The sequence below is a fragment of the Anabrus simplex genome, chromosome 5 (genome assembly GCF_040414725.1).
Source record: "Anabrus simplex isolate iqAnaSimp1 chromosome 5, ASM4041472v1, whole genome shotgun sequence".
NCBI classification, from domain to species: Eukaryota; Metazoa; Arthropoda; class Insecta; order Orthoptera; family Tettigoniidae; genus Anabrus; species Anabrus simplex.
Genome location: NC_090269.1, coordinates 60,748,815 through 60,771,641, shown reverse-complemented (window position 1 = coordinate 60,771,641; position 22,827 = coordinate 60,748,815). Strand labels below are relative to the sequence as shown.

The 22,827-nt window shown below is 37.5% G+C and overlaps 1 protein-coding gene across 9 annotated transcripts in view; it reads right to left on the bottom strand.

Annotated features, from left to right (window-relative positions):
• Positions 1-22,827, bottom strand: part of LOC136873746 (PC4 and SFRS1-interacting protein) — a 334,787-nt gene that overhangs the window by 37,011 nt on the left and 274,949 nt on the right. For 7 of the 9 annotated variants that reach the window (XR_010860165.2, XM_067146927.2, XM_067146930.2 and 4 more), the window contains one exon: positions 1,968-2,060. The exons of the other annotated variants lie outside the window; for them this stretch is intronic. Coding sequence is in view for 6 of the 7 variants with exons in the window: in XM_067146927.2 (XP_067003028.2) it covers positions 1,972-2,060 (89 nt within the window). In the remaining variant the exon portion in view is untranslated. The remainder of the gene's footprint in view (positions 1-1,967; positions 2,061-22,827) is intronic. 9 annotated transcript variants of the gene reach the window in all.

Genomic DNA, 22,827 nt, shown 5'->3' with positions numbered 1-22,827 from the left:
CTCAGCAACACTGGAGACACGATTTAGAAGTGAAATGTTCCTTCCAACGCTCTAAAATTTCTCCATTATCAATTAAAATGACTGAAATGTCTCCATTATCAATTAAAATGATGGAGTTGTCAGCAGTCTTCAATGACCCCGATGAACAAATTGGACCATATATCTCCTTTATGCCAGCACATAAGTTTTGCAGGCCATGGGCATCAGATAGTCTTTGCAGTTCAGCTTTTTGTTGCCACCAGTTATTCTTAATTTCCCTAATTTGTGCCTGACATTTTCCTTTGAGTTCCACGAAATGTGATTTCTTCACATTGGAAGACGGGTCTTGAAGATAGGATAGGTGGGCTTCCCGTTTGGCATTCATTAGACATTTAATTTCTTCATTATTTTCATCGAATCAGTCCTGTCTTTTTATCCTCACAAAACCAATTGTTTCCTCAGCTGACTTAGTGATGACCTTCTGAAGTATGGCCCATTCCTGATTTGTACTATCACTGCCGACAGGATGGCTAGCCAGTTTGTTTGAGATTGCATTTCTGTAATCTGTAGCAATGGATTCAATTTGAAGTTTAGAAGTATCGAATTTCTTTCTGGGCAGGTTGTGGACGGATCTTTTTGGTTTGCGACAGATTGAGATTCTCAACCGGCAAAAAAGGATCTTATCATCTGCCCAGCAGTCATCTACGTTTCTTGCGGTCCTTGTAACAAGGAGCACCTTTTTTTTTTTTTATCACATTGCCTGGTGATGATATAATCAAGGATATGCCAGTGCTTTGAGCAAGGATGCATCCAAGTGGTCTTGTAGCGATTAGGCAGACGGAACTGAGTATTAGTAATGAAGAGTTCATGTTCAGCACATAAACCAAGGAGCAATAGACCATTGGCATTACAGTTGCCAAGTCCATGTTTTCCCATCACATTGCCCCATAATTGGTGATCTTTACCAACTCTGGAGTTGAAATTGCCAAGTAGTAAGAGTTTGTCCCTTGGTGGAGCTTTGGTGATGGTAGTGCTCGGCAACTTGTAGAACTGGTCTTTAGCTTCTACATCAGCATCATTAAATAGTATGGAAAAAAAAAAAAAAAAAAAAAACCAGTTTGCAATGTCTCTTGTTTCCAGACGTTTCCTCAATCAAGATTAATTAAATATGGTACTATCGTGAGTTGGTCCAGGACATTTTGGTACTATATCTCTGATCAATAAAATGGGTCGTGAGTAGTTTGATCATACTGGGAAAAATTTCCTATTCTGTTCTGGTGTAGTTCTCCAATTTCCTCTCCAAGGGACTGTATCTTTACAAGAGCACAATTCAGAGCACCAAGTACATCTGGAATTCTCCTAACTCGAAAAAAGTCTTCCATCACAGTTTTATAAAGTGATGATGATGCTTGTTGTTTAAAGGGGCCTAACATCGAAGGTCATCAGCCCCGTTTTATAAAGTATGCTGCTAAGATGCAAATACATCAGAAGACGAGGATTATTTGGCTTACATCTGCTTTGTCAACATTATTAACAATGCTGATCACCTGATGAACTGAATCTGTAGCAAGACGATTTTTTGGTGAAGCAGGATTTTTTATCTGGGTAGGGAACTCAAGGTGGTCACCTATTAATTGTAACAAGAGTGGTCCGTGCTCCTTCAAATGAATAACCCATCTCTTTCTCTTTTCTGTTCATTATTCTCCAGATACTGTACATGTATGAGATGTGGTGCGAAATCCATTTTGATAGTCAGATCATGGCACTTTGGTGCACACAATATACACTCATAAGATAATGTAGAAAATGCATTCAGTAGGCCAGGTTTGATTGGTTTGATACAAAGCCTGGTTAGCGTCTTACCCACTCACTCATAACAGGTGAACTTGTCACCATGGTAAGCAATACATTTTGCAACAGTTAAGTCGTAATCAAGTTTGATACACCCAGTCATTAAACTGAATAGTTTTATTTTACATAATACTAACCTGTTCATTCCTTGGCTGTGATTGTATTATCCTCATCAAGTTCTGGGAGATCTTCTTCATCAGACTGGGAGTGAGATTGCTTTGCAGGCTTTCCTGGATCAGAGTTATCATCGGATATTATATTTATTACAATCTACACTAACCAACAATAAAAACAAACTGAAATTACTAAAGGTCTACCAAAAATACACTTGTGCACTGTCGGTAACAAGATCTTTTAAGAAACACTAACATGACATTGCAAAATTTTTACTTTCTTGCACATTCTTTTTGGAATGCATAACTGTAATGTGAAGAGAGAAGACATTTTACATCTGACTACTGAAAACTTGTGAACATTTCTTTCACTGACTCATGAAAGAAACAATCTTCATCTTTCTAATAGGTTTCCTCACTTCAAGTTGAATGGCTGGTTCTTTTTCTGAATACTGTCTCCTTTTAAACTGGTCACTTTCATCACAAGGTCTTAAATTTGCCACCTTCTGGTTGGTATTATCCCTCTATCCATCACTGTATTGGTCTGCCAAAGGGCTCTTTTCCTTTATTTCCAAATAGAAGGCTGCTGTGGACATGAGAGGTTGGGTGAGCTCGCTTTCCTTGTCCAAACCAAGTCCCTCTTCTGTAACAACTGTTTCCTCAAAAGGGTCCACTACTATTACTTCTCTGACTCTGTGGTCTAGGGATAGTGTGCCTGTCTCTTACCTGCAGGCCTTGGCTTCGATTCCTGGCGGGAACAAGGATTTCCATCAGGGTCTGAGGGCTGGTTTGAGGTCTACTTAGCTAATGAGATTACAATAGCAGCCCCGGTTTAGAAAGCGAAGAATAATGGCTGAGAGCGTTCACTGCGCTGAGCAGTGGTTGCTCGGTAGGCCAAAGCCCATTAGTGCTGTAGCACTATATTCTATCTTTCTCATTTCAGACTTTATCCACTGAACGAGTCCCAGGATCACCTTAAAATTATTTATTTAGCGTATGGCTAACACATCACATTATATATAAATACAGTAGTAATACATAATATTTACAGTTTGAAGTATTTACAAGTTCAAATTATTTACATAGTCAACACACAAGATTGAGAGCAGAAAAAAGTCTCTAGGGTTTTCCTGGTAGGCAGTGGGAGGACACTGTTGCTTCACGTCCGTAGGTTCATCGGTGCGACTTAAAGCAGACTTGGAAAAATCAGGAGGCCATAACTTTTTTTCCACTTGCTTTACGTCACATTGACACAGATAAGTCTTATGGCGAAGATGGGATAGGAGAAGGCTAGGAGTGGGAAGGAATCGACTGTGGCCTTGATTAAGGTACAGCCCCAGCATTTGGCTGGTGTGAAAATGGAAAGCCATCATTCTGAATTAAAATTCTTGACCTGAATAAATGTATCCTGTTAAGGACTTCATTTTGGATTACTGTTCTCAGCTAATTCACAGTCTTTTAAATGCATGTCTACCCCTTAGTCCAGTTTCCTGATATGGAGTAGGGGATGAGGTTAGATGATATTTTATAGCATGTTTTTACAGCTGGATGCCTGTGGCTGTAAAAGTGGAAGAAAGGGGGGTCTAATATGCAAGTAAATACGGTACACCTTAACATGAAAAAGACCTTGGACTACCGAGCGGAGTAACCACACGTGTTAATGTACTGTGGCTAAGGAGCCATGTTCTGCATTTAGGAGGCAAGTGGATTCAAACCCCACCGTCGCCAGTCCTGAGAATGGTTTTCTCTTATTTCCCACTTTCAGTTCCAGGCAAATGCTGTGACAGATCCCATTCATAGGCCACAGTCTTGCACGTGTTCCCCAATGTAACTATCGTTCATTTCATCTTCATTAGCTCCTCAACTGAGGTTGGCATCAGAAAACAAGTAAGGGGTGGATCCAATATGCGATAACCTCAAATTTTGTGCAGTGAACACATGGCTTCTAGGCTATAAGGAGCTATAAATTATACATGTAAACATTCTACACGGTTCTTTAACAAACTTATGAATGTATTTGAGTTATACTGGCTATTTTCGTTGGAAGGCAGTATTTCTATATGTAAAAAGACAATAAATGGTGGAGACGACTTTTAGGCCTACATATAAAGTAAATATAGTCAGTTTTAGTTTCTTATATCACGTCATTAGTTTCATCTCATTAATTCCTCTGATTATATTGACGTCAGGAACGGCATACGATCGTAAAAACTTGCTACGGATATTCGTCTCACTTCATACTCGACTCCGTAGAGAAAAGAGACAAGCGTATCGTATCATCATATTATGCAATGTTGATAGAAAAGAACTTAATGGCTGGTCATTGTGTTGAGCAGGAGGTCTACTGCACAGTAAACTTGAGTAAATCTAATCGCTGCTTTGATTTGAATTATTGTCTTGTTAAACGTAAGGAACTTCATCCTTTTGTCCGTATTGAACTGAGATCACAATTAAATTAGAATCTAGCGGGTTCCACCTTTTCAATACAAAATACAAAGTTGTTGGATGGTATTTACAACATTATTTATTACAGAACATGTTTCGGTGTTCAATTTTTGACACCATCATCAGCTGCTCAGAAACTGCAAAAAAACTTGGCGATCTAAACATTAAACAACATATTGTCATACTTAACTCCTTAATATACACATATACAGACAATAGAATACTGCATTAGTTAAATCCTAAACATCTATATTATGCTATATTAAAACTCTAATATGTAACAAGAGAATTCTTGTAAGTCATAAATATAAAATTTCTCGTCTGATGAGTTGTCTTCACATTCCTTAATGTCTGTGATTCTATACTCTCGTACTGTTGAATTCAAATGCGAACTTAAAATTGAGGAAATTAAAATTGCATGCAGTCCATTTGATATTAAAATGTTCATTTCATGTATATAATAACCACTTTGTTGGAGCTTAGGGAAAGGTAGTTTGCTGGATGTTACGGAGGGCTGTTATATACACTTGGATCAGTATTTTAATCCAAACTTTAATTTACATGAAATCTCCGAAAAATCAAATATTCTTCTTGATTTTCTTGTTGAGTTTTTAAAAAATGTACATATACCGGACAATAGGACAGTACTTCATATTATGCACAATAGCTTTACATGCTACCTTTCACGATCACGCCCTCCGGAGCTCCAACAGATTGCCGCCCCTCATTTGCTCCTTCCTTCTTCCCCTAATTCCCCTAGTTCCCCTCTTTGAACCAAACTAACCGTGGACACTTGATTGCTAACACAACAAGGCTCGCTTAGCTACTCAGTGCTTCGCAAGGACAGCGATCATATGAAGTGAGTCACATAAATGTTTATGTTATAAGACGTAAATTTTACGTTTTCGGTTAAGCGATAGCTTACTAGTTTCCTATTATTTCAGGTCCGCATTGAACTGGGAATGAGATAATTGTTAACATCTTAAAGCACCGGCTTCTCATTTTCCACCTCACTACGATTGCTACAATATAACAGCTTGAAGATTTTATTGAATTAGTTTTAATATGGTTCTACATTAAAACTTTTTATAAAGTATCAAACAGAGCTAATGTTTTTTAAGAAGATTGTGTTTTAAGTGGTTGTTTTTGTTAAACCCACGATAATATAAACTATCTTACATCAGATTTTATCAATTCAAAGTTTAATACTTGCAAGTCTTAGATAACATGGACTTGGAAATAGTTTAATTACAACATGTTTTTAAATCATCAATATGTTCTTAAAATTTGTTTTATGTGATGTAGATAAACTTATATGTTTGCCAAATATTTCCTAGAATGTATTTCAGCTGATGATGACACAAAATAAGGCGTTGAAACTAGTTCTGATAAAATATATGTTGTAATTTCATCTTAACAACATTTTAATGTATTGAATAAGGTGGATACAAATTTTAATAAATTGTAATCTGGGTTCAATACGGACGAATTATGAAATTTATCTACTTAACTGAGAGTTTTCATTGCGTGGGTCATATGCACAAAACTATTCACAAATTTGTGCGATGTCATCAGAGCTGCAGCAAGATTTTTTTTTTTTTCATTTTCTTCGTCTCAAACAACCGGGAGGGGGTCTAATACGTGAGTAAATATGGTAATTCATTCCTTCCCAATCATATATTTGCTTTTAAAGGTTTTCTTTAGTTTCTGCTACAGTCAAAGAGTTGTCTACATTTATTAGGATCCACAGGACCATTCATGAATATGAAGGGAAATAGAAAGAATGCTGCTGTTTCGGGGACACTGATTGTGAAGGGGAACTTCTCAGCGAAATCCATTTTCCATTTGACACTTCATGCAAAGTTATCCACTGGGCCAGTTTATCGGAGATTTTATGCATTTTTCAAGAATTCACAAATCACCACTGATTTATGGACAATTATGTGATCTTACATAGTCTTTCTAACATATTCTTAAATATCTCCACTATATGCAAAAGCAGTCTTATAGGTCTAGAATGAGTTAATTCGCTTAGGTCACTGCAGTGAATGTTTTGGAACATCTTACCAATGCCAACTAACCAAGAATCAATATACTGTATAGTAGACTCAATAATTCACAGCAATTAATGCACAAACTTCTGCAAATTATCTGCAGTTTTCCTTTGAAGCCTAGTAAAAATGAAGACATTAGTTAAAATACTGATAAAGCAAGAGTAAAGATAACATTTTACATTATATTGCAAGACACAATAGAGGAAAATGAATATACAACAAAAAGTAAATGAGCTTTTCAAAATGCATGGTGATTCTGCCAATAATAACTATTATTTTCAATTTTTCACATACAGTTAACCTTTTATATTTCCTTTTATGACGGCTCATTTTGAAAAGTTTACACAATCACAAGTAACAGGATCCACCGTCCCCCGCACGTTCATACCTATGTTCACACTTCTCAACTACTCTATGAGTAGGCTGTACTGTCTGCACATCCACCCTTTGCAACTAAGTTTAGAACAGGTAGGTAGGCTAGGCTCAGATTGATAGGGCATTCTTCTCGTACGTAGGTCGAGTCATAAGTCATGGCAACTATTTTTTTTCCCTCGCGAATAGGAGACAACACGAAAAATCTAAGATACTCATTTGGAAACGTACGGTATGTACTTGCGTATGATGCCACTAGATGGTGTATGTAAACAACAGTGTGTGAGTGAGAGCGTCACAAAATGGAAGTCAACAAGCAGGAGCAATGATCCTATATTAAAATAGCAGTTCTACGCGGCAGAAATGCACGCCAATGCCATGCAGAGCTGCGGGAAGCATTAGGTGTGCATGCCATGCCCTATAGAACAGTGGCGAGGTGGGTGGAGACGTTGAAATGGGGTAGAGTATCAACTGCCGATTTGCGTAAGGGGCACCACTGTCAATGCAGTTTATTACAATTTCTTTTTGTTGATCCAATTGCGCCGTGCAGTGCGAACCAATCGTCCAGATCTTTTGGACAACGCCATAATCATACATGATAACGCGATAGCTCACACAGCAGCCATCGTTCAGTGTCGTTTACAACGGTGGGGATGGGAGGTTCTTCCACACCCGCCTTATTCGCCTGATCTGAGCCCATGTGACTATGATCTAATCCCCAAAGTCAAGAAGCCATTACGTGGATAACGGTTTGCTAACAAAGAGGACTTTGTAACACAGCATTTCGGAGAGAGGTGTCGCACGTTAGCGATACATATGCAGCGAATGGTCTGTAGCACCAGCCCCACCGCTGGCAACACACAGTGGAAGCCTTGGGTGATTATTTAGGTCTTTAACCAGTGGAGACCTGTCCTTTGTACATAGTCTTGTGTATTTGCTGTCTATACCATAATAAAACAATGTTTACCAATGCCCTGTGTTCTGTCACTTTCCTACGAAAACCTCCTGAAGTCATCTTCAGGCACTATGCAAAAGTACATGCCCTATATTTCCAAATGCATCCTGTTCGTGAGAAAAAAAGAGTTGCCATGACTTATGACTCGACCCTCGTATTATCGTGGCTTCGAAGATGAGGAAATCGTGCGAAACACTCGTGACAACATGCCCTAAAGTTTCCAAGTTTGCAGCTTTCTTGTTGTAGTATGCAAGTGGGCCTACTGTAACACTGAAGAAAAACTTGTCTCAATGCATTGTATGACAATAAAATTAATTTCAACAATGCAGATATATTATTTTACTACAAGTGATGACTAATTTACATTTGTATATATAAAATTACTCTTCGAGACCCACGAATTAACCGCAACGTGAATTATTTGCGTGCAAATTACCAGGAGTCCACTGTAAACTATTCACTATTGATTACAAGCATTGTGCCATGACAGTAAAATATTGCTGTAACAAATGCCAGTATAACAAAATTATTTTCAGGCCCCTTTCATTTTCTCTATTTAATGTATGTTAAAACAGTTCAATGAATTTAGTCATTTTAACAAATTTCAATCCTTTAGTATAATAAATTAATATTTTGATTTTTTTTTTTACCAATACTTCACCTTCCCGGTCTAGAAAGCCAAGAATAACGACCGAGAGGATTCGTCGTGCTGACCACACAACACCTCGTAATCTGCAAGCCTTTGGGCTGAGCAGCGGTCGCTTGTTAGGCCAAGGCCCTTCAAGGGCTGTAGTGCCATGGGTTTTTTTTATACTTCACCTTACTATAATCTATCAGCTTCATGCCCGTATTGATAATTTGAGTACACAAGTATGAAAGATGAGTTGTCCACTTAATCAATACTTTATTTTACAAAGTGTCTAGAATATTAACATGAAAAGACAGTACCGGTTTCGACCCGTCAATAGGTCATCATCTGTCGTGAACAGCGTTCGCGACGCGCCTTCTGCGTATCAAGGGGTGAGCGGACTCGAATGAGATTTGAATCCCCGACCTCCAGGGCATAAAGCCTGTGATATGAAGAGTAGCAGGTGTATGAACACATGTAAATATGAAGGGAAATTACAGGAGAGTCTGTATAATTCATATTTAATAATAATAATAATAATAATAATAATAATAATAATAATAATAATAATAATAATAATAGGAATGGTAGAATATTCCAAAAAAAGAATCAGAACATTCTATATTGCGTTGAAACTTGTAAGGCAAGAGTAGTGAGTGACTCAATATTACGAAAGATACTTGTGCAAGCGAACTGCGTATTTCTTGTGGATGTCACGTGTAAGGAACATACGGACAGCTTCCAAATTGTTCGAGAATGTTGTGTGTAGTTGCAACGTGACAGGGAGGTTCCATGCTAAGGAACCAATCAAAGAACAATGATGCTGTGACGTGTACGAGTGACTGTTGGTGGTGGTGTGCTGTTCAGTGAAGTGTTCTTGAAAGAATAGAAAAACTATATAAACTCGTAACTCGTAAACAACAAGGCTTTTGACTGTCAGCTTTATGGACTGTGTTGGCCAGAGGCCCTGTCGCCCCGCGAACAGATAGTTGGTCGGCCAGGGAGAACTGTTAGTGTGCTGGTATAATTTGAGTAGAGCCGCAAGTGTGTAGCTAAAGTATTAGCAAGTTAGAAAAACAATAGGCTCTTGAACTAAGTGTGATTCGTTATTGAACGATCACAGGGTTTTCCACACCATTAGTCAATTAGGTGTTGGAATCCAATCGAAAGATACCAGCAATTATTCTTATTTGGGAAAGTTCCGCATCGCTGTCGAAGTAACAGGTTCCAGGGATGTCAACGTAGAAGAATGAAGAGAGAAGACCTCAGCTGTACGCAGATCGGCTCCATGCCGTAGTTAAGTATTCAACCAGTGAATATGTACTCAGGTATAAGTGATTCTAGTAATACCATTGCTTATGCAGCCAGTCCCTGTTATGAATGGTGTGAAAATATTGTTCATAGGGTCGGTTGGTGCATGCATTTCAGTGGGCTGGCTCGGTGAGAAAAGCAACGGAAAACTACCTCACTCCTCATTTCCCTAGTATGCCTCTTCAGTGACGCCTAGGATATTTATACAGCTGTTGGCGGAGCTGCAGAGGATCAAACCAGCCTTCGGGCTGAAAACCCAATATACAACATACATATATTCTTGTGTAATATACAGTAGAAGTCCATTATAGCGAGAATTCATAACAGCGAAAAAATTACCCGCTATAATGGATTGACGTTATATCTGATTTACAAAGTCGGAAAACCTCCCATGCACATTAAAATCGGTATGAAACGGCAATCAGTTTGTTCAAAACTTGCGTTTCCGCAGATGATATCCACACTACGGCTTACTTGTTTGTTATTTTTTGTAATCCGATACTATGTGAAAGTGCATGTTTAATTTCGTTCTGAAAAATATAGTACCGTATTTCTCTGAATCCAAGATGAACCCCACTTTTTCCTTCAAAAAATTTAAATCAGGCTCAAAAAGAACTTTGTAAAATCATATTAATGCCTTGTTGTACAGTAGGCCCACGGACTTTTAGACGCCGAACATTGACTTTCGTCATGCCAAATTTCTTTTTCTTTTGCGGCTGCACAATTATTCTTCATTTCCGGGGGTTTAAGGACCATTAACTTAACATTGGCATCATAATACCTGTACCGAAGAGAACACGTTGAAAATTTTCTGGCAAACCTATTCCATGCGTCAGATATAACCGACTACCGCTACACGCACGTCTCGCTTGCCGGGTTCGGCCAAATTCAGTAGCTAGCGATATATAGGCCTAATCGTGGAAGTTGAAAGTCAATGAACAAGTTTACTGCGCCACGGTATGGCCATTCTGCCCTAACGTTTTTCGTGCACATATCTCAAAATTTCATCTTCGACTTCCTTAAAGCGTCCTTGTTGCGGACCACTGAATGCATTTTTTGTACAGTACGCATTTTCTTAGCTCTCTGTCTTCACGCTAACGCCAAATATTGGCTTTAGTTAGGCCTATGCCGTATTTTCTTGCAGCTGCACAATTATTCTACATTTCCGAGTGTTTAATGACTATTAACTTAAAATTGGCATAATAATATCGACTAGAACCCGTTGAAAATTTGCCGGTAATACCGTTTTCACGTATCTTTACAATACGACTATCCATCATGAAAATATTCCTGCTGTCTATAAACTTTAATTTTACTAAGCGTCAAGTACAATAGACACGTTATAACTCTGCCACTGAGTAGCAATGGCTTTTCTAAGAATTCGAAGGGTCCCATGTTTTGATGCCATCCTGCATATTTGAGAAACACACAGGCACTGTACAACCGGTTGTCGCAGTTAGCGATGTATAGTAAAGAGGCGGTCATTTATTGTCAACGAGTTCTGTGCGTGTGTGAAAGGAAGCAGCGTGATTACAGCAGTAGTTGTCAGTGTTATCCATTAACTTACTGTTAGGCTGCAAATGCAACAACCCTTAAGTTTTCGCATGAGATTCTGAGAAAAAAAAAAAGTTTAGGATTCAGAGAAATACGGTATCAGTCCAGAGATTTCGGTGGCAAACACCTAACCATATAGGAAAACTTAAAACGGTCCACCTTTTCAATACAAAAATGTTATAGTTTATTTATAACATGTATTTGTACTTGGAACTAGTTTCAACGCTGATTTGCGTCATCATCAGCCAAAATGTGGGAATAGGCAAGCATTTAGGCATTTATATTACACAAGGCGTTACATTAAACAATACACATCTTACAAGGAGATAAAAACAGGGACGAGTATAGAAACAAATGAATCGTTGAGAAAACAAAAGTTATACATATTAAAAATAACCTTAACCACACATCTTGCAGTGCGAAAGTGTTCTTCTTGAATGATTCCTGAATATAAAACACACGTGCACACATTTCTGAAGAGCCAGCAGGCAGGACAAAGTAAAGTGAAACCTTAAGAGTTCTCATTTTTCTATGTTCTGACTAACTAATGAAGTCTCCCTTGAGTTCCTGATAAACATACAAAACAGGAAATTCTCCTTCACTCTCAACAATAGCTATAAAGACCAACGGTAAAATTTCATTTTTAAATATTGTGCAGAGACGTGAAAGCATGATTTTGAACATGATATAACTCCTTCATATAACCCAGTTTTTTACACAAGGTGTTACATTAAATAATACACATCTTACGAGGAGATAAAAACAGGGACGAATGTAGAAACACATGCATCGTTGAGAAAGCAAAGTTATACATATTAAAAATAAGCTTAACCACACAACTTGCAGTGCGAAAATATTTGCCTTGAATGATTCCTGAATACAAAACGCACGCGCACACACTTCTAAAGAGCCAGCAGGCGGGGAAAAAGTAAGGTGAAACCTTCAGAGTTCTTCTGAGAAGAGTTCATCATTCTTTCTATGATCTGACTGACTAATGAAGTCTCCCTTGAGTTCCTGATAAACATACACAACAGGAAATTAAACAATACACATCTTACAAGGAGATGAAAACAGGGAAAGTTATACATATTAAAAATAACCTTAACCACACATCTTGTAGTGCGAAAATATTCGTCTTGAATGATTCCTGAATACAAAACACACGCCCACACATTTCTGAAGAGCCAGCAGGCAGGAAAAAGTAAAGTGAAACCTTAAGAGTTCTTCTGAGAATAGTTCATCATTTTTTCTATGTTCCGACTAACTAATGAAGTCTCCCTTGAGTTCCTGATAAACATACACAACAGGAAATTCTCCTTCACTCTCAACAATAGCTATAAAGACCAACGGTAAATTTCATTTTAAATATTGTGCAGAGACGTGAAAGCATGATCTTGAATATAATATAACTCCTTCATTTAACCCGATTTTTTACACAAGGTGTTACATTAAACAATACACATCTTACGAGGAGATAAAAACAGGGGCGAATGTAGAAAAAATGCATCGTTGAGAAAATAAATTATACATATTAAAATAAGCTTAACCACACAACTTGCAGTGCGAAAATATTTGCCTTGAGTGATTCCTGAATACAAGACGCACGCGCACACATTTCTAAAGAGCCAGCAGGCAGGAAAAAATAAGGTGAAAACTTAAAGAGTTCTTCTGAGAAGAGTTCATCATTCTTTCTATGTTCCGACTAACTAGTGAAGTCTCCCTTGAGTTCCTGATAAACGTACACAACAGGAAATTCTCCTTAACTCTCAACAATAGCTATAAAAGACCAACGGTAAATTGTATTTTAAATACTGTGCAGAGATGATTCCTGAATACAAAACGCACGCGCACACACTTCTAAAGAGCCAGCAGGCGGGGAAAAAGTAAGGTGAAACCTTCATAGTTCTTCTGAGAAGAGTTCTGAAGAGCCAGCAGGCAGTGAGTCATTTCTTATAGTGGCCGTTTGAGTGGGCTTTCTGTGATCTTGAACATGATATAACTTCTTCATTTAACCACCTTTGAAAGTCTCTCTCTATATTACATAGCTTCATTAACACACCATTCTGTAGATGCACAAAATAATCTTGTAATCTTCACAGGTCCGGTATTCAGCTCGACAAGAATATAAAATAGGTATTAAGGAATACGTTGTTGAGAGTTTGGAGGATGACTGTGCCAGAATTTGTGGTGTATTGTTGCAGCGTTACGTGTAGGGTGGGGGCAGGTTTCTATGATGTTTATTGCGGGACATGAGGCGGTAAAGCTATGGCGCGAGATGAAGAGGAACAGAGCGTGTTGGATATTTTAGGTCTGGGGAGCGGCCGTTGTTGGATTAGGAGGGGAGAGGGGAGGAGCGGTAGGGGAGGAGGAGTGGAAGGAGGGGAAGTATGGAGGGTGATGTGGTGAAAGTGTGTGGCGTGACAAAGTATTATGCATAATCTGAAAGACAGATCTGTTTTTCGGGATATTCATGTTTTTGAAAAATTCAATGAGAAAGTCGAATAGGATCTTTGGTTTCTCTGAGATATCATTTAAGTTTAGGTTGGGGTTGAAATATTGGTCTAAATGAATATAGAGGTTTTCAGTGACGTCTAGGAAAGAACCTTTGTTTAGAATATCTAATACCTCAAGATCTTGATTTATTTCAGTAAAGTTGTGCTTAAATTCTTTTATATGTAGGCCGACCGCGGAAAAACGGTTGTGTTTTATGGCATTGACATGTTCTGCATATCTGATTTTAAAGCTGCGCCCTGTTTGCCCTAGGTAAGAACTTTTGCAGTCTTGGCAAGAAAACCTATATACACCTGATTTAGAAAAAGGACTACTTTTATTTATTGATGAAGAGTTGTGTAGGATCTCTGTGCTTCTGTTGTTAGTACGAAAGGCTATTTGAACGTTGTGTTTTTATTTCTTTATTGAAGGTAAATGTGGAAAACGTGGCAGTGCTAGTATTGTCTTTTATTAGGGTGGTTTTTGGGCGGTGTCTGAATTTATTGATTATTCTTTCAATGAAGGATTCATTATATCCATTGGATTTTGCTATAGAGCGAATGGTGTTCAATTCTTTATTTAAGTTTTTTCTTGACATCGGAATTTTGAATGCTCGGTCTACTAAGCTATTATATGTAGCCGCTTTGTGTGTTTGGGGGTGTAGTGAGTCATTTCTTATAGTAGTGGCCGTTTGAGTGGGCTTTCTATAGATACTATATGTGAACGAAGAGGGGTGCCTATTGATTGTTAGGTCTAGGAAGTTGATGGAGTTGTTTGTCTCTCATTCTAAGGTAAATTTAATGTCATGATCAATATTATTAAGGTTTTTGAGGGTGGATGGTGCGTCTATGGAGCGTTCATCTAGGATTATAAATGTGTCATCTACGTACCTAGCCCAGAATCGGATATTAGCAAATTTGATGTTATTGTTGATGGCGGTGTGCTCTAGGAAATCAAGGTAGATCTCTGCTAAAATTCCTGAGGCTGGTGAACCCATAGCCAAACCATCTTGTTTGTAAATGATCTTATCGAATGTGAAGTAGTTATTGTTAATTAGTAATCTTAATATGGTCATAAAGTCTTGAACTTCTAGTTTACTTAGTTAATTGTTAGCAAGTAAGTTCTTTTCGATGATCGGGAATAATGTGTTGGTGTTTATACTGGGATACATGTTGACTATATCAAAGGAGTGCATTGAATGATATGGTTGAAGCTTGAAACTGTTTAGTTTGTTCACTAATTCTACAGTGTTCCTGATGGATTTATTTGATGAGAATTTATAATGTTTATTAAGAAATTGTTGGATAAATTGAGATAATTTATATAAGGGGCTTGGTCTGTAGTTTATTATGGGTCGAATAGGGACACCGGTTTTGTGGATTTTGGGTAGTGCTTTAGCTGTTGGTAGGCCTGGGTTCATAGTAATTAACTTTTGTTTTTCTTGTTCAGTGAGGAGAAAAGAAGTGCTCTTTAGAATTTGTTTTAATTGCCTTTGAATTGATTGTGTTGGGTCCTTCTTAACTATTGAAAAGGAGTCATTATCTAAGAAAGTTTTGGTTTTTTGAATGTAATCTGTTTTATCCATAATGACTGTTGTGTTGCCTTTGTCGGCCTTTGTAATGATGAGGTGGTTGTCTTTGACTTTCTTTTTAAGATTGAGAATTTGTTTTCTTTCAGTAAGGGAGTCTTTGTTGATTTTGGTGATAGGGGTTGCAGTGCGATTTTTTGACAAAAAACTTTTGTTTAATTGTTTTTTTACGTCCATTCTGAGTTCGTCTTGTAGTTCATATGGCATTTTGCTGATAGCAACTTCTGATTCAACTACGAGTTTGGAGTCTGTAAGGGCCGAGTTGAAACAAGGCCAGTGGTGCTTTGGACCTTTCGAAAGAATTCTTATATCGTCCTCATCTAAGTTTTCACCTTATTTTTTCCTGCTTGCTGGCTCTTTAGAAATGTGTGCGCGTGCATCTTGTATTCAGGAATCACTCAAGGCAAATATTTTCGCACTGCAAGTTGTGTGGTTAAGCTTATTTTTAATATGTATAATTTTTGCTTTCTCAACGATGCATTTGTTTCTACATTCGTCCCTGTTTTTATCTCCTCGTAAGATGTGTATTGTTTAATGTAACACCTTGTGTAAAAAATCGGGTTAAATGAAGGAGTTATATTATATTCAAGATCATGCTTTCAGGTCTCTGCACAATATTTAAAATGAAATTTACCGTTGGTCTTTATAGCTATTGTTGAGAGTGAAGGAGAATTTCCTGTTTTGTATGTTTATCAGGAACTCAAGGGAGACTTCATTAGTCAGTCAGATCATAGAAAGAATGATGAACTCTTCTCAGAAGAACTCTGAAGGTTTCACCTTACTTTTTCCCCGCCTGCTGGCTCTTTAGAAGTGTGCGCGCGTGCGTTTTGTACTCAGGAATCATTCAAGGCAAATATTTTCGCACTGCAAGTTGTGTGGTTAAGCTTATTTTTAATATGTATAACTTTGCTTTCTCAACGATGCATGTGTTTCTACATTCGTCCCTGTTTTTATCTCCTCGTAAGATGTGTATTATTTAATGTAACACCTTGTGTAAAAAACTGGGTTATATGAAGGAGTTATATCATGTTCAAAATCATGCTTTCACGTCTCTGCACAATATTTAAAAATGAAATTTTACCGTTGGTCTTTATAGCTATTGTTGAGAGTGAAGGAGAATTTCCTGTTTTGTATGTTTATCAGGAACTCAAGGGAGACTTCATTAGTTAGTCAGAACATAGAAAAATGAGAACTCTTAAGGTTTCACTTTACTTTGTCCTGCCGGCTGGCTCTTCAGAAATGTGTGCACGTGTGTTTTATATTCAGGAATCATTCAAGAAGAACACTTTCGCACTGCAAGATGTGTGGTTAAGGTTATTTTTAATATGTATAACTTTTGTTTTCTCAACGATTCATTTGTTTCTATACTCGTCCCTGTTTTTATCTCCTTGTAAGATGTGTATTGTTTAATGTAATGCCTTGTGTAATATAAATGCCTAAATGCTTGCCTATTCCCACATTTTGGCTGATGATGACGCAAATCAGCGTTGAAACTAGTTCCAAGTACAAATACATGTTATAAATAAACTATAACATTTTTGTATTGAAAAGGTGGACCGTTTTAAGTTTTCCTATCATCCTTTCTCAGTTCAATACGGACAAAAATGAAATTCCTAGGTTTAAATAATAATAATAATTAAAAAAAACACCTAACCATATACGTATTATGACAACATATTTGAAACGCATGTAGAGAAATAACCTCCTCGCGAGAAATTTACATGTAAATAGCCGTAACTAGACGCGAGAAGATATGAAATATCCTCTGAAATCAGTGATGTACTCTGCCATATCTTGAGGTGTATCACATTCTTACTTAATTTCCGTATATAACATTAAAATTAAGATATCGTTTATTCTTTATTTTCAACGAGTTAACAACTTCCATCGGCCATGTTATTTATGCATTTATTACGAAAACGTGTTATCCTCTTTAATTTCAAATTTTCTTTAGAGAACAGCAGTCGATGGGTATTACTAATTAACTCCAACATCGCCTTTGAATGTCAATGAGCGAGCTTGCAAATGCACAAAGTGAGAAAACTATACCGTACCAAAGATGATCGATCGCATTTTGTTGCAAATGTTTGTTTTCTTATTCAAACAGCGTCACGTATCCTATCTTAACCGTACAATACGTATGATGAAAAAACACTTCAAGCGCCAGTAGAGAAATGATAACTTTCTCGCTATAAATTTTAATAGTAGCCTTTCTGTAATTTAACCAGACGCGACAAAATATAAACTAACCTCTGAAATCAATTAAGCACTCTGCTATATCTCTTACGTAATTGCAGTATTTAGCTTCAAAATTAAGCGGTCGTTTAGTCAGCCTTAATTTTTAACGAGTTAACAACCGTTATCGGACACATTATTTACGCCTTTATTAAGAAAATATGTTCTCTTTCATTTCGAATTTTCTTTACGGAACAGCTGTCGACGGGTATTGCTAATCGACTCCATCGCCTTCCATTGTCGACGAGAGAAATCGCTAGTGCACATAGCGAGGAAACGATGCTGAAGGTAATTGATCGCATGCAATATCATCGCTGGGGTGCATAAATATCAGTAACGGAAAAAATCGCGTGTGCTTAATCGCTCGTAATAACGGATGCGTCAGTGATAGGGTTCTCGCTGTAACCGAAGGACGATACACAGTTTAATATAGGAATTTTGAAGGGACAGAAAAAAGTCGTCGCTATAACGGAGTTCTAGTTATATGCCGTACTAGCTATAGCGGACTTCTACTGTAAAGACTTGAAGGACTTACAGAGAGATCTGAAGTTTGCGAAGTTTATGGTATATGGGGTCAAAGATGTATATATAATTGTATATATGTGTGAATATTCAAGGGTTTTAGAATATAAGTTTAATTCACTCTTTGCCAATTTGATTATAGGCTCCCAAGTCCCCAGCCTGTCCAAACCCTAGAATATGACACATCAGCTGTTGGTGAACCTGCTTAATAGCGAATGTGCAGAACAAACTCACGGGTTCACCAGCTTCAGGCATATTAGCTGAAATCTACATAGACCACTTAGAACACTCAGAAATTAGCAAAATTAACAATACACCATTCTGGCGCAGATTTGTAGACGATATCGTCATTGTTATAGACTGCAGGTTCACAAACGAAAACGTCATACTTGAACAGCTAAACAAAATAGACCCACATATAAAGTTTACGATGGAAACTGAGAAAGATCACACTCTGAATTATCTTGATTTATCCGTCACTAAAACTGAAGACCACTTAACATACAAAACCTACACAAACCTCTAATACTATAAAAGTAGATACCATTCACCCTAATGCACACAAAAAGGCAGCATACTACAGTATGATATACAGAGCTTTCAATACAACCCTTTCTCAGGAAGAATTAAAAAAAAAAAAAAAAAACTAAAGCTAATTCATGTAATAGCGGAGCATAATGGATACAATAGAAACATCATAAACAAAATCATTCACAAAATAAAACATCAACCAAAATCCAAAATAAGTAGAAACAACACCCACATCCACCCCATAACCAATATTTTCAAAAAACACAATCTAAAAACAGCTTACAGAACCACACGTAATAATTCCTCCATTTTACATAACACTAAATCTGTCAATGAAAACAACAAATACAGCCACTCAGGAGTATACCGCATGAAATGCAACGATTGTGAGGCCAGCTACATCGGGCGCACCGGCAGATGTTTTTCTATTCGCTACAACAAACATATCAATGCCACTAAATATAATAACTTTTCATCCATTGGGCAACATGTCGAGGATCATAAAAATAAGTTCACCAAAATTGAGAATGACATGGAAATTCTAAATATGAATCCCACAGGCCCACTGCTCAATATAATGGAAGATTTTTACAACAACATGGACCAATATGCTAATCCTAATTTCAACTTCAATGAAATAACAGAAAAAACAAATATTCTCTTCAACACAGCCATTCTCATTCTAAAATACACATATTTAAAAAGAATCAGCAGACACAAATCTACACAAAACCCAAAAGACATACCCCCACTCTACCCCACCCCCTCCAGAAGCTGCTTCCCCCTCCCCACTATCTATCAATCTGAACGCTAGCCGCATGACATACACGCAACAATGTGCAGAACGCTCCCGGCCATAATCAAAGACGTATCCAGCCCACACGTAAGTAACACACACACTATAGCACACAAACCATTTAGCAGGCACTCTCTATCAGTTTTTCAAATTTCTACTTCCTTTTTCTTTCTCAGATTTTTTAATTTACCTGAGCGTAAATACAAGTATGAAGAGGGGAGCTCTCAACCTACTTTCATATAATTCAATATGTCATACACAGCATATTATTCCTCCAAGAATTCAATTATACTAGCATGAAACAGCAATGATATAGACCAAGAATGAACATAGTACCTGTTAAACAAGTTACAGAACCTCATTTCTGCTGTACGCATATTTGCGGCCCAACGATGCACCGTAACATATTTATACAACAGTTGCACAAAACGTCAGCATACAGCATAGATTTTTGAGATTAACTCCAAACCTCTGTGATCAATTGAACTCTAAGAATTGTACCCTAATTTTAACCTTTTAGCAATACAATTTTTGAAATATGTGGCACTCATGGGATTCCAGCAAGCCAAAGCTCTGTAATTGTACCTTATGTATATATCTCGTATGACATAATGTTGGCATACAGCACAGATTTTTGAACTTGACACCAAAACCCCAGTTACTCCTTGAACTCTAAGAACTAAAACTTTTAGCAATACTGCTTTTAGAAAATGTGGCATTCATAGGACTCCAGCAAGTCAAAGCCCTTTATTGTACCATATGTAAATATCATAACATTATGTATTTTATTAGAATAGTGGCATTCTTGTTTAATTTAGTAGTGTTTCATTTTGCACTCTAAGAACTGTACCCTATTTTTAACCTTTTGGCAATACTGTTTTTGAAAATGTGGCATTCATAGGACTCTAGCAAGTCAAAGCCCTATATTCTATCATATGTAAATATCATAACATTATGTATTTTATTAGAATAGTGGCATTCTTGTTTAATTTTAGGAGTGGTTTGTTCTGCACAATCGCTATTAAGGATTTCATCAACAGTCGATGATGACCTATTTACGGGTTGAAACCGGTACTGTCTTTTAATGTTAATATTCTAGACACTTTGTAAAATAAAGTATTGATTAGGTGGACAACTCATCCTTCATACTTGTGTATACTTCACCTTGTTAAAAACCTGATTTTCATACTGTTTTATAATAGTGTGATGAATAAAACACCATCTGTTTTATTGCTCTAATTTATTACAGGATGACCCAGTAAATGCATATGCACATACAGGGTGAAGCGAAATTCGCACACCCGGGCATTGCATGGTGACTCCCCATATACCAGCAATAAAAAACTCTCTCACAAAAGTTCGTCCTGCGAGTATATCCGGCAGCAAAAGGACGCTGAGGAGTGGAAATCTGGTAACACTGTAACCACATGTAGGGTAACTACCTCTGTCAGCACATACTAGTCGTGCTGTACATTTGGTGCAGTGGATAGTTTTAGGCTAGCATGCAGGAGGTCGAGGGGTCGATCCTGGGTTGAGGCGCATGTTTTTTATTTCATAAATGTAGTCCAGGTGGTATGGTATCTGGCATCTTAATCGTCATTAGCGATTGCAGCAGGTCCTCTAGAAACCATTTGCACTTACATACTACGATCCTAGAAATGGACGAACAATCATTTTCATTGGTCAGCTTTGAAAGACGCCCTTTTCACGCCGGGGACGTGAATTTATTCGCTGTTGACGATTACATTGACATAGTAAGATTCACACTTGTTGGCAGATCCAACTTTTCACACAAATGCTCCCAGTTCTCTTCTATTTCTGCATCATGCAATACTTCACTTTCTGTGATGCTGTCTTCTGCATAAACCACTCCAGATTAAACTTGCACATGCTCCAAAGGGCAAGGCAAGGCACGCAATTATGAGAAGAGCAATTGTCTCTGATAAAGAAGAATTCTCCTCTTTTCGACCTTCATCCGACATTCCAGGCACAACTACTCTTAGAATATCAAAGACGACATTCTTGCTTTGGTGTTGTGCATGTATTCACAGGGCAGAAGTTGCACCCCTTTGAAGCAAGCACCTTTGGCTTCTCAAACTTCCCAATTGTGGAGTGTGATTTGATAGTAAAAAAAAACACTAATGATGAAATTGTGGTAGACATTATGAGTGATAAAAATTCATGTGATGAGACGGAAGAGGAAGATGTGCCTCAAAACGATCGAGAGAGTTGACTCTTGTGCAGGCAAAAAGCCAAAATCTGTCTCAAATTCATGTACAGTGGTTGGCAACTATCTTGAATAGTCTGTTGTATCTGGGAGTGTTCAGAAGAAAAAATCACAGACTTATATATATATATAAGACACAATTGAGTACCAGTACACTGTAAAATTTATGTTGAAAAATTACAGAAAATATCTTCCAATGTCTGTATATCATTAATAATAATAACAACAACAACAACAACAACAACAATAATAATAATAATAATAATAATAATAATAACGTTATTGGTTTTATATCTAACTACAGTAAAACCTCGTTAATTCGAAGTCGTTGGGACTAAAAAATCGGACTTCGAATTACGTGAGTTCGAATTAACCGCCAATTCGCAATTCAGAAGTACCAACCCTTGCCGCATTACAAAGTATTCTAAGGCCCGTTACTGCATGCAGTTAACCTTGATTCACAGTTTCTACCTTTCAAAAGCCATGAAAAAAGAACTATTTCCAAAATGTGTCCAAGAAGGTGCATTTACAGTGTTCAAATAATGCACTCTGATATCTCACTGCTGAACATAACCTTACGCAACGAAAGAAAGGAAAAAAAGCACGATTCAAAGATGAGGAGAAATCTATGCTGGCTCCCATGTGCAAGTGCTTTACTAATTGGATTACTATACTGTATGCATTTTAGATGCCTTGTATTTACACAGAAAGTACCCGATGCCCTTAAAATCGAACTTTTCTATGACACTATCCTTGTACGATTTACCGCCATGGCACTTCTCTCGTACTTCAGAAATGTAAACACTTGCCGCGTCACAAAGTATTCTAAGATCCATTAATACATGCAATCGCCTCGATTCACAGTTTAAACCTTCCAAATGCCATGGAAAAAACTATTTCCGAAATGTATCCAACAAGGTGCATTTACAATGTTCAAATAATGCACTTGGATAAATCACTGACAAACATAACCTCACACAACGAAAGAAAAAAAAAAAATCGCACAATTCAAAGACGAGGATAAATTATGCCGGTTCCCCTGTGCAAATGCATTATTTTTTGGATTTCTGTACTGTTTGCATTTTTATTATAGATGCTTTGTACTGGCATGGAAAGTGCCCGACGCTTTTAAAACATTGTGGCTTATCGAACTTTCCTATGACCCCCATACCTCAC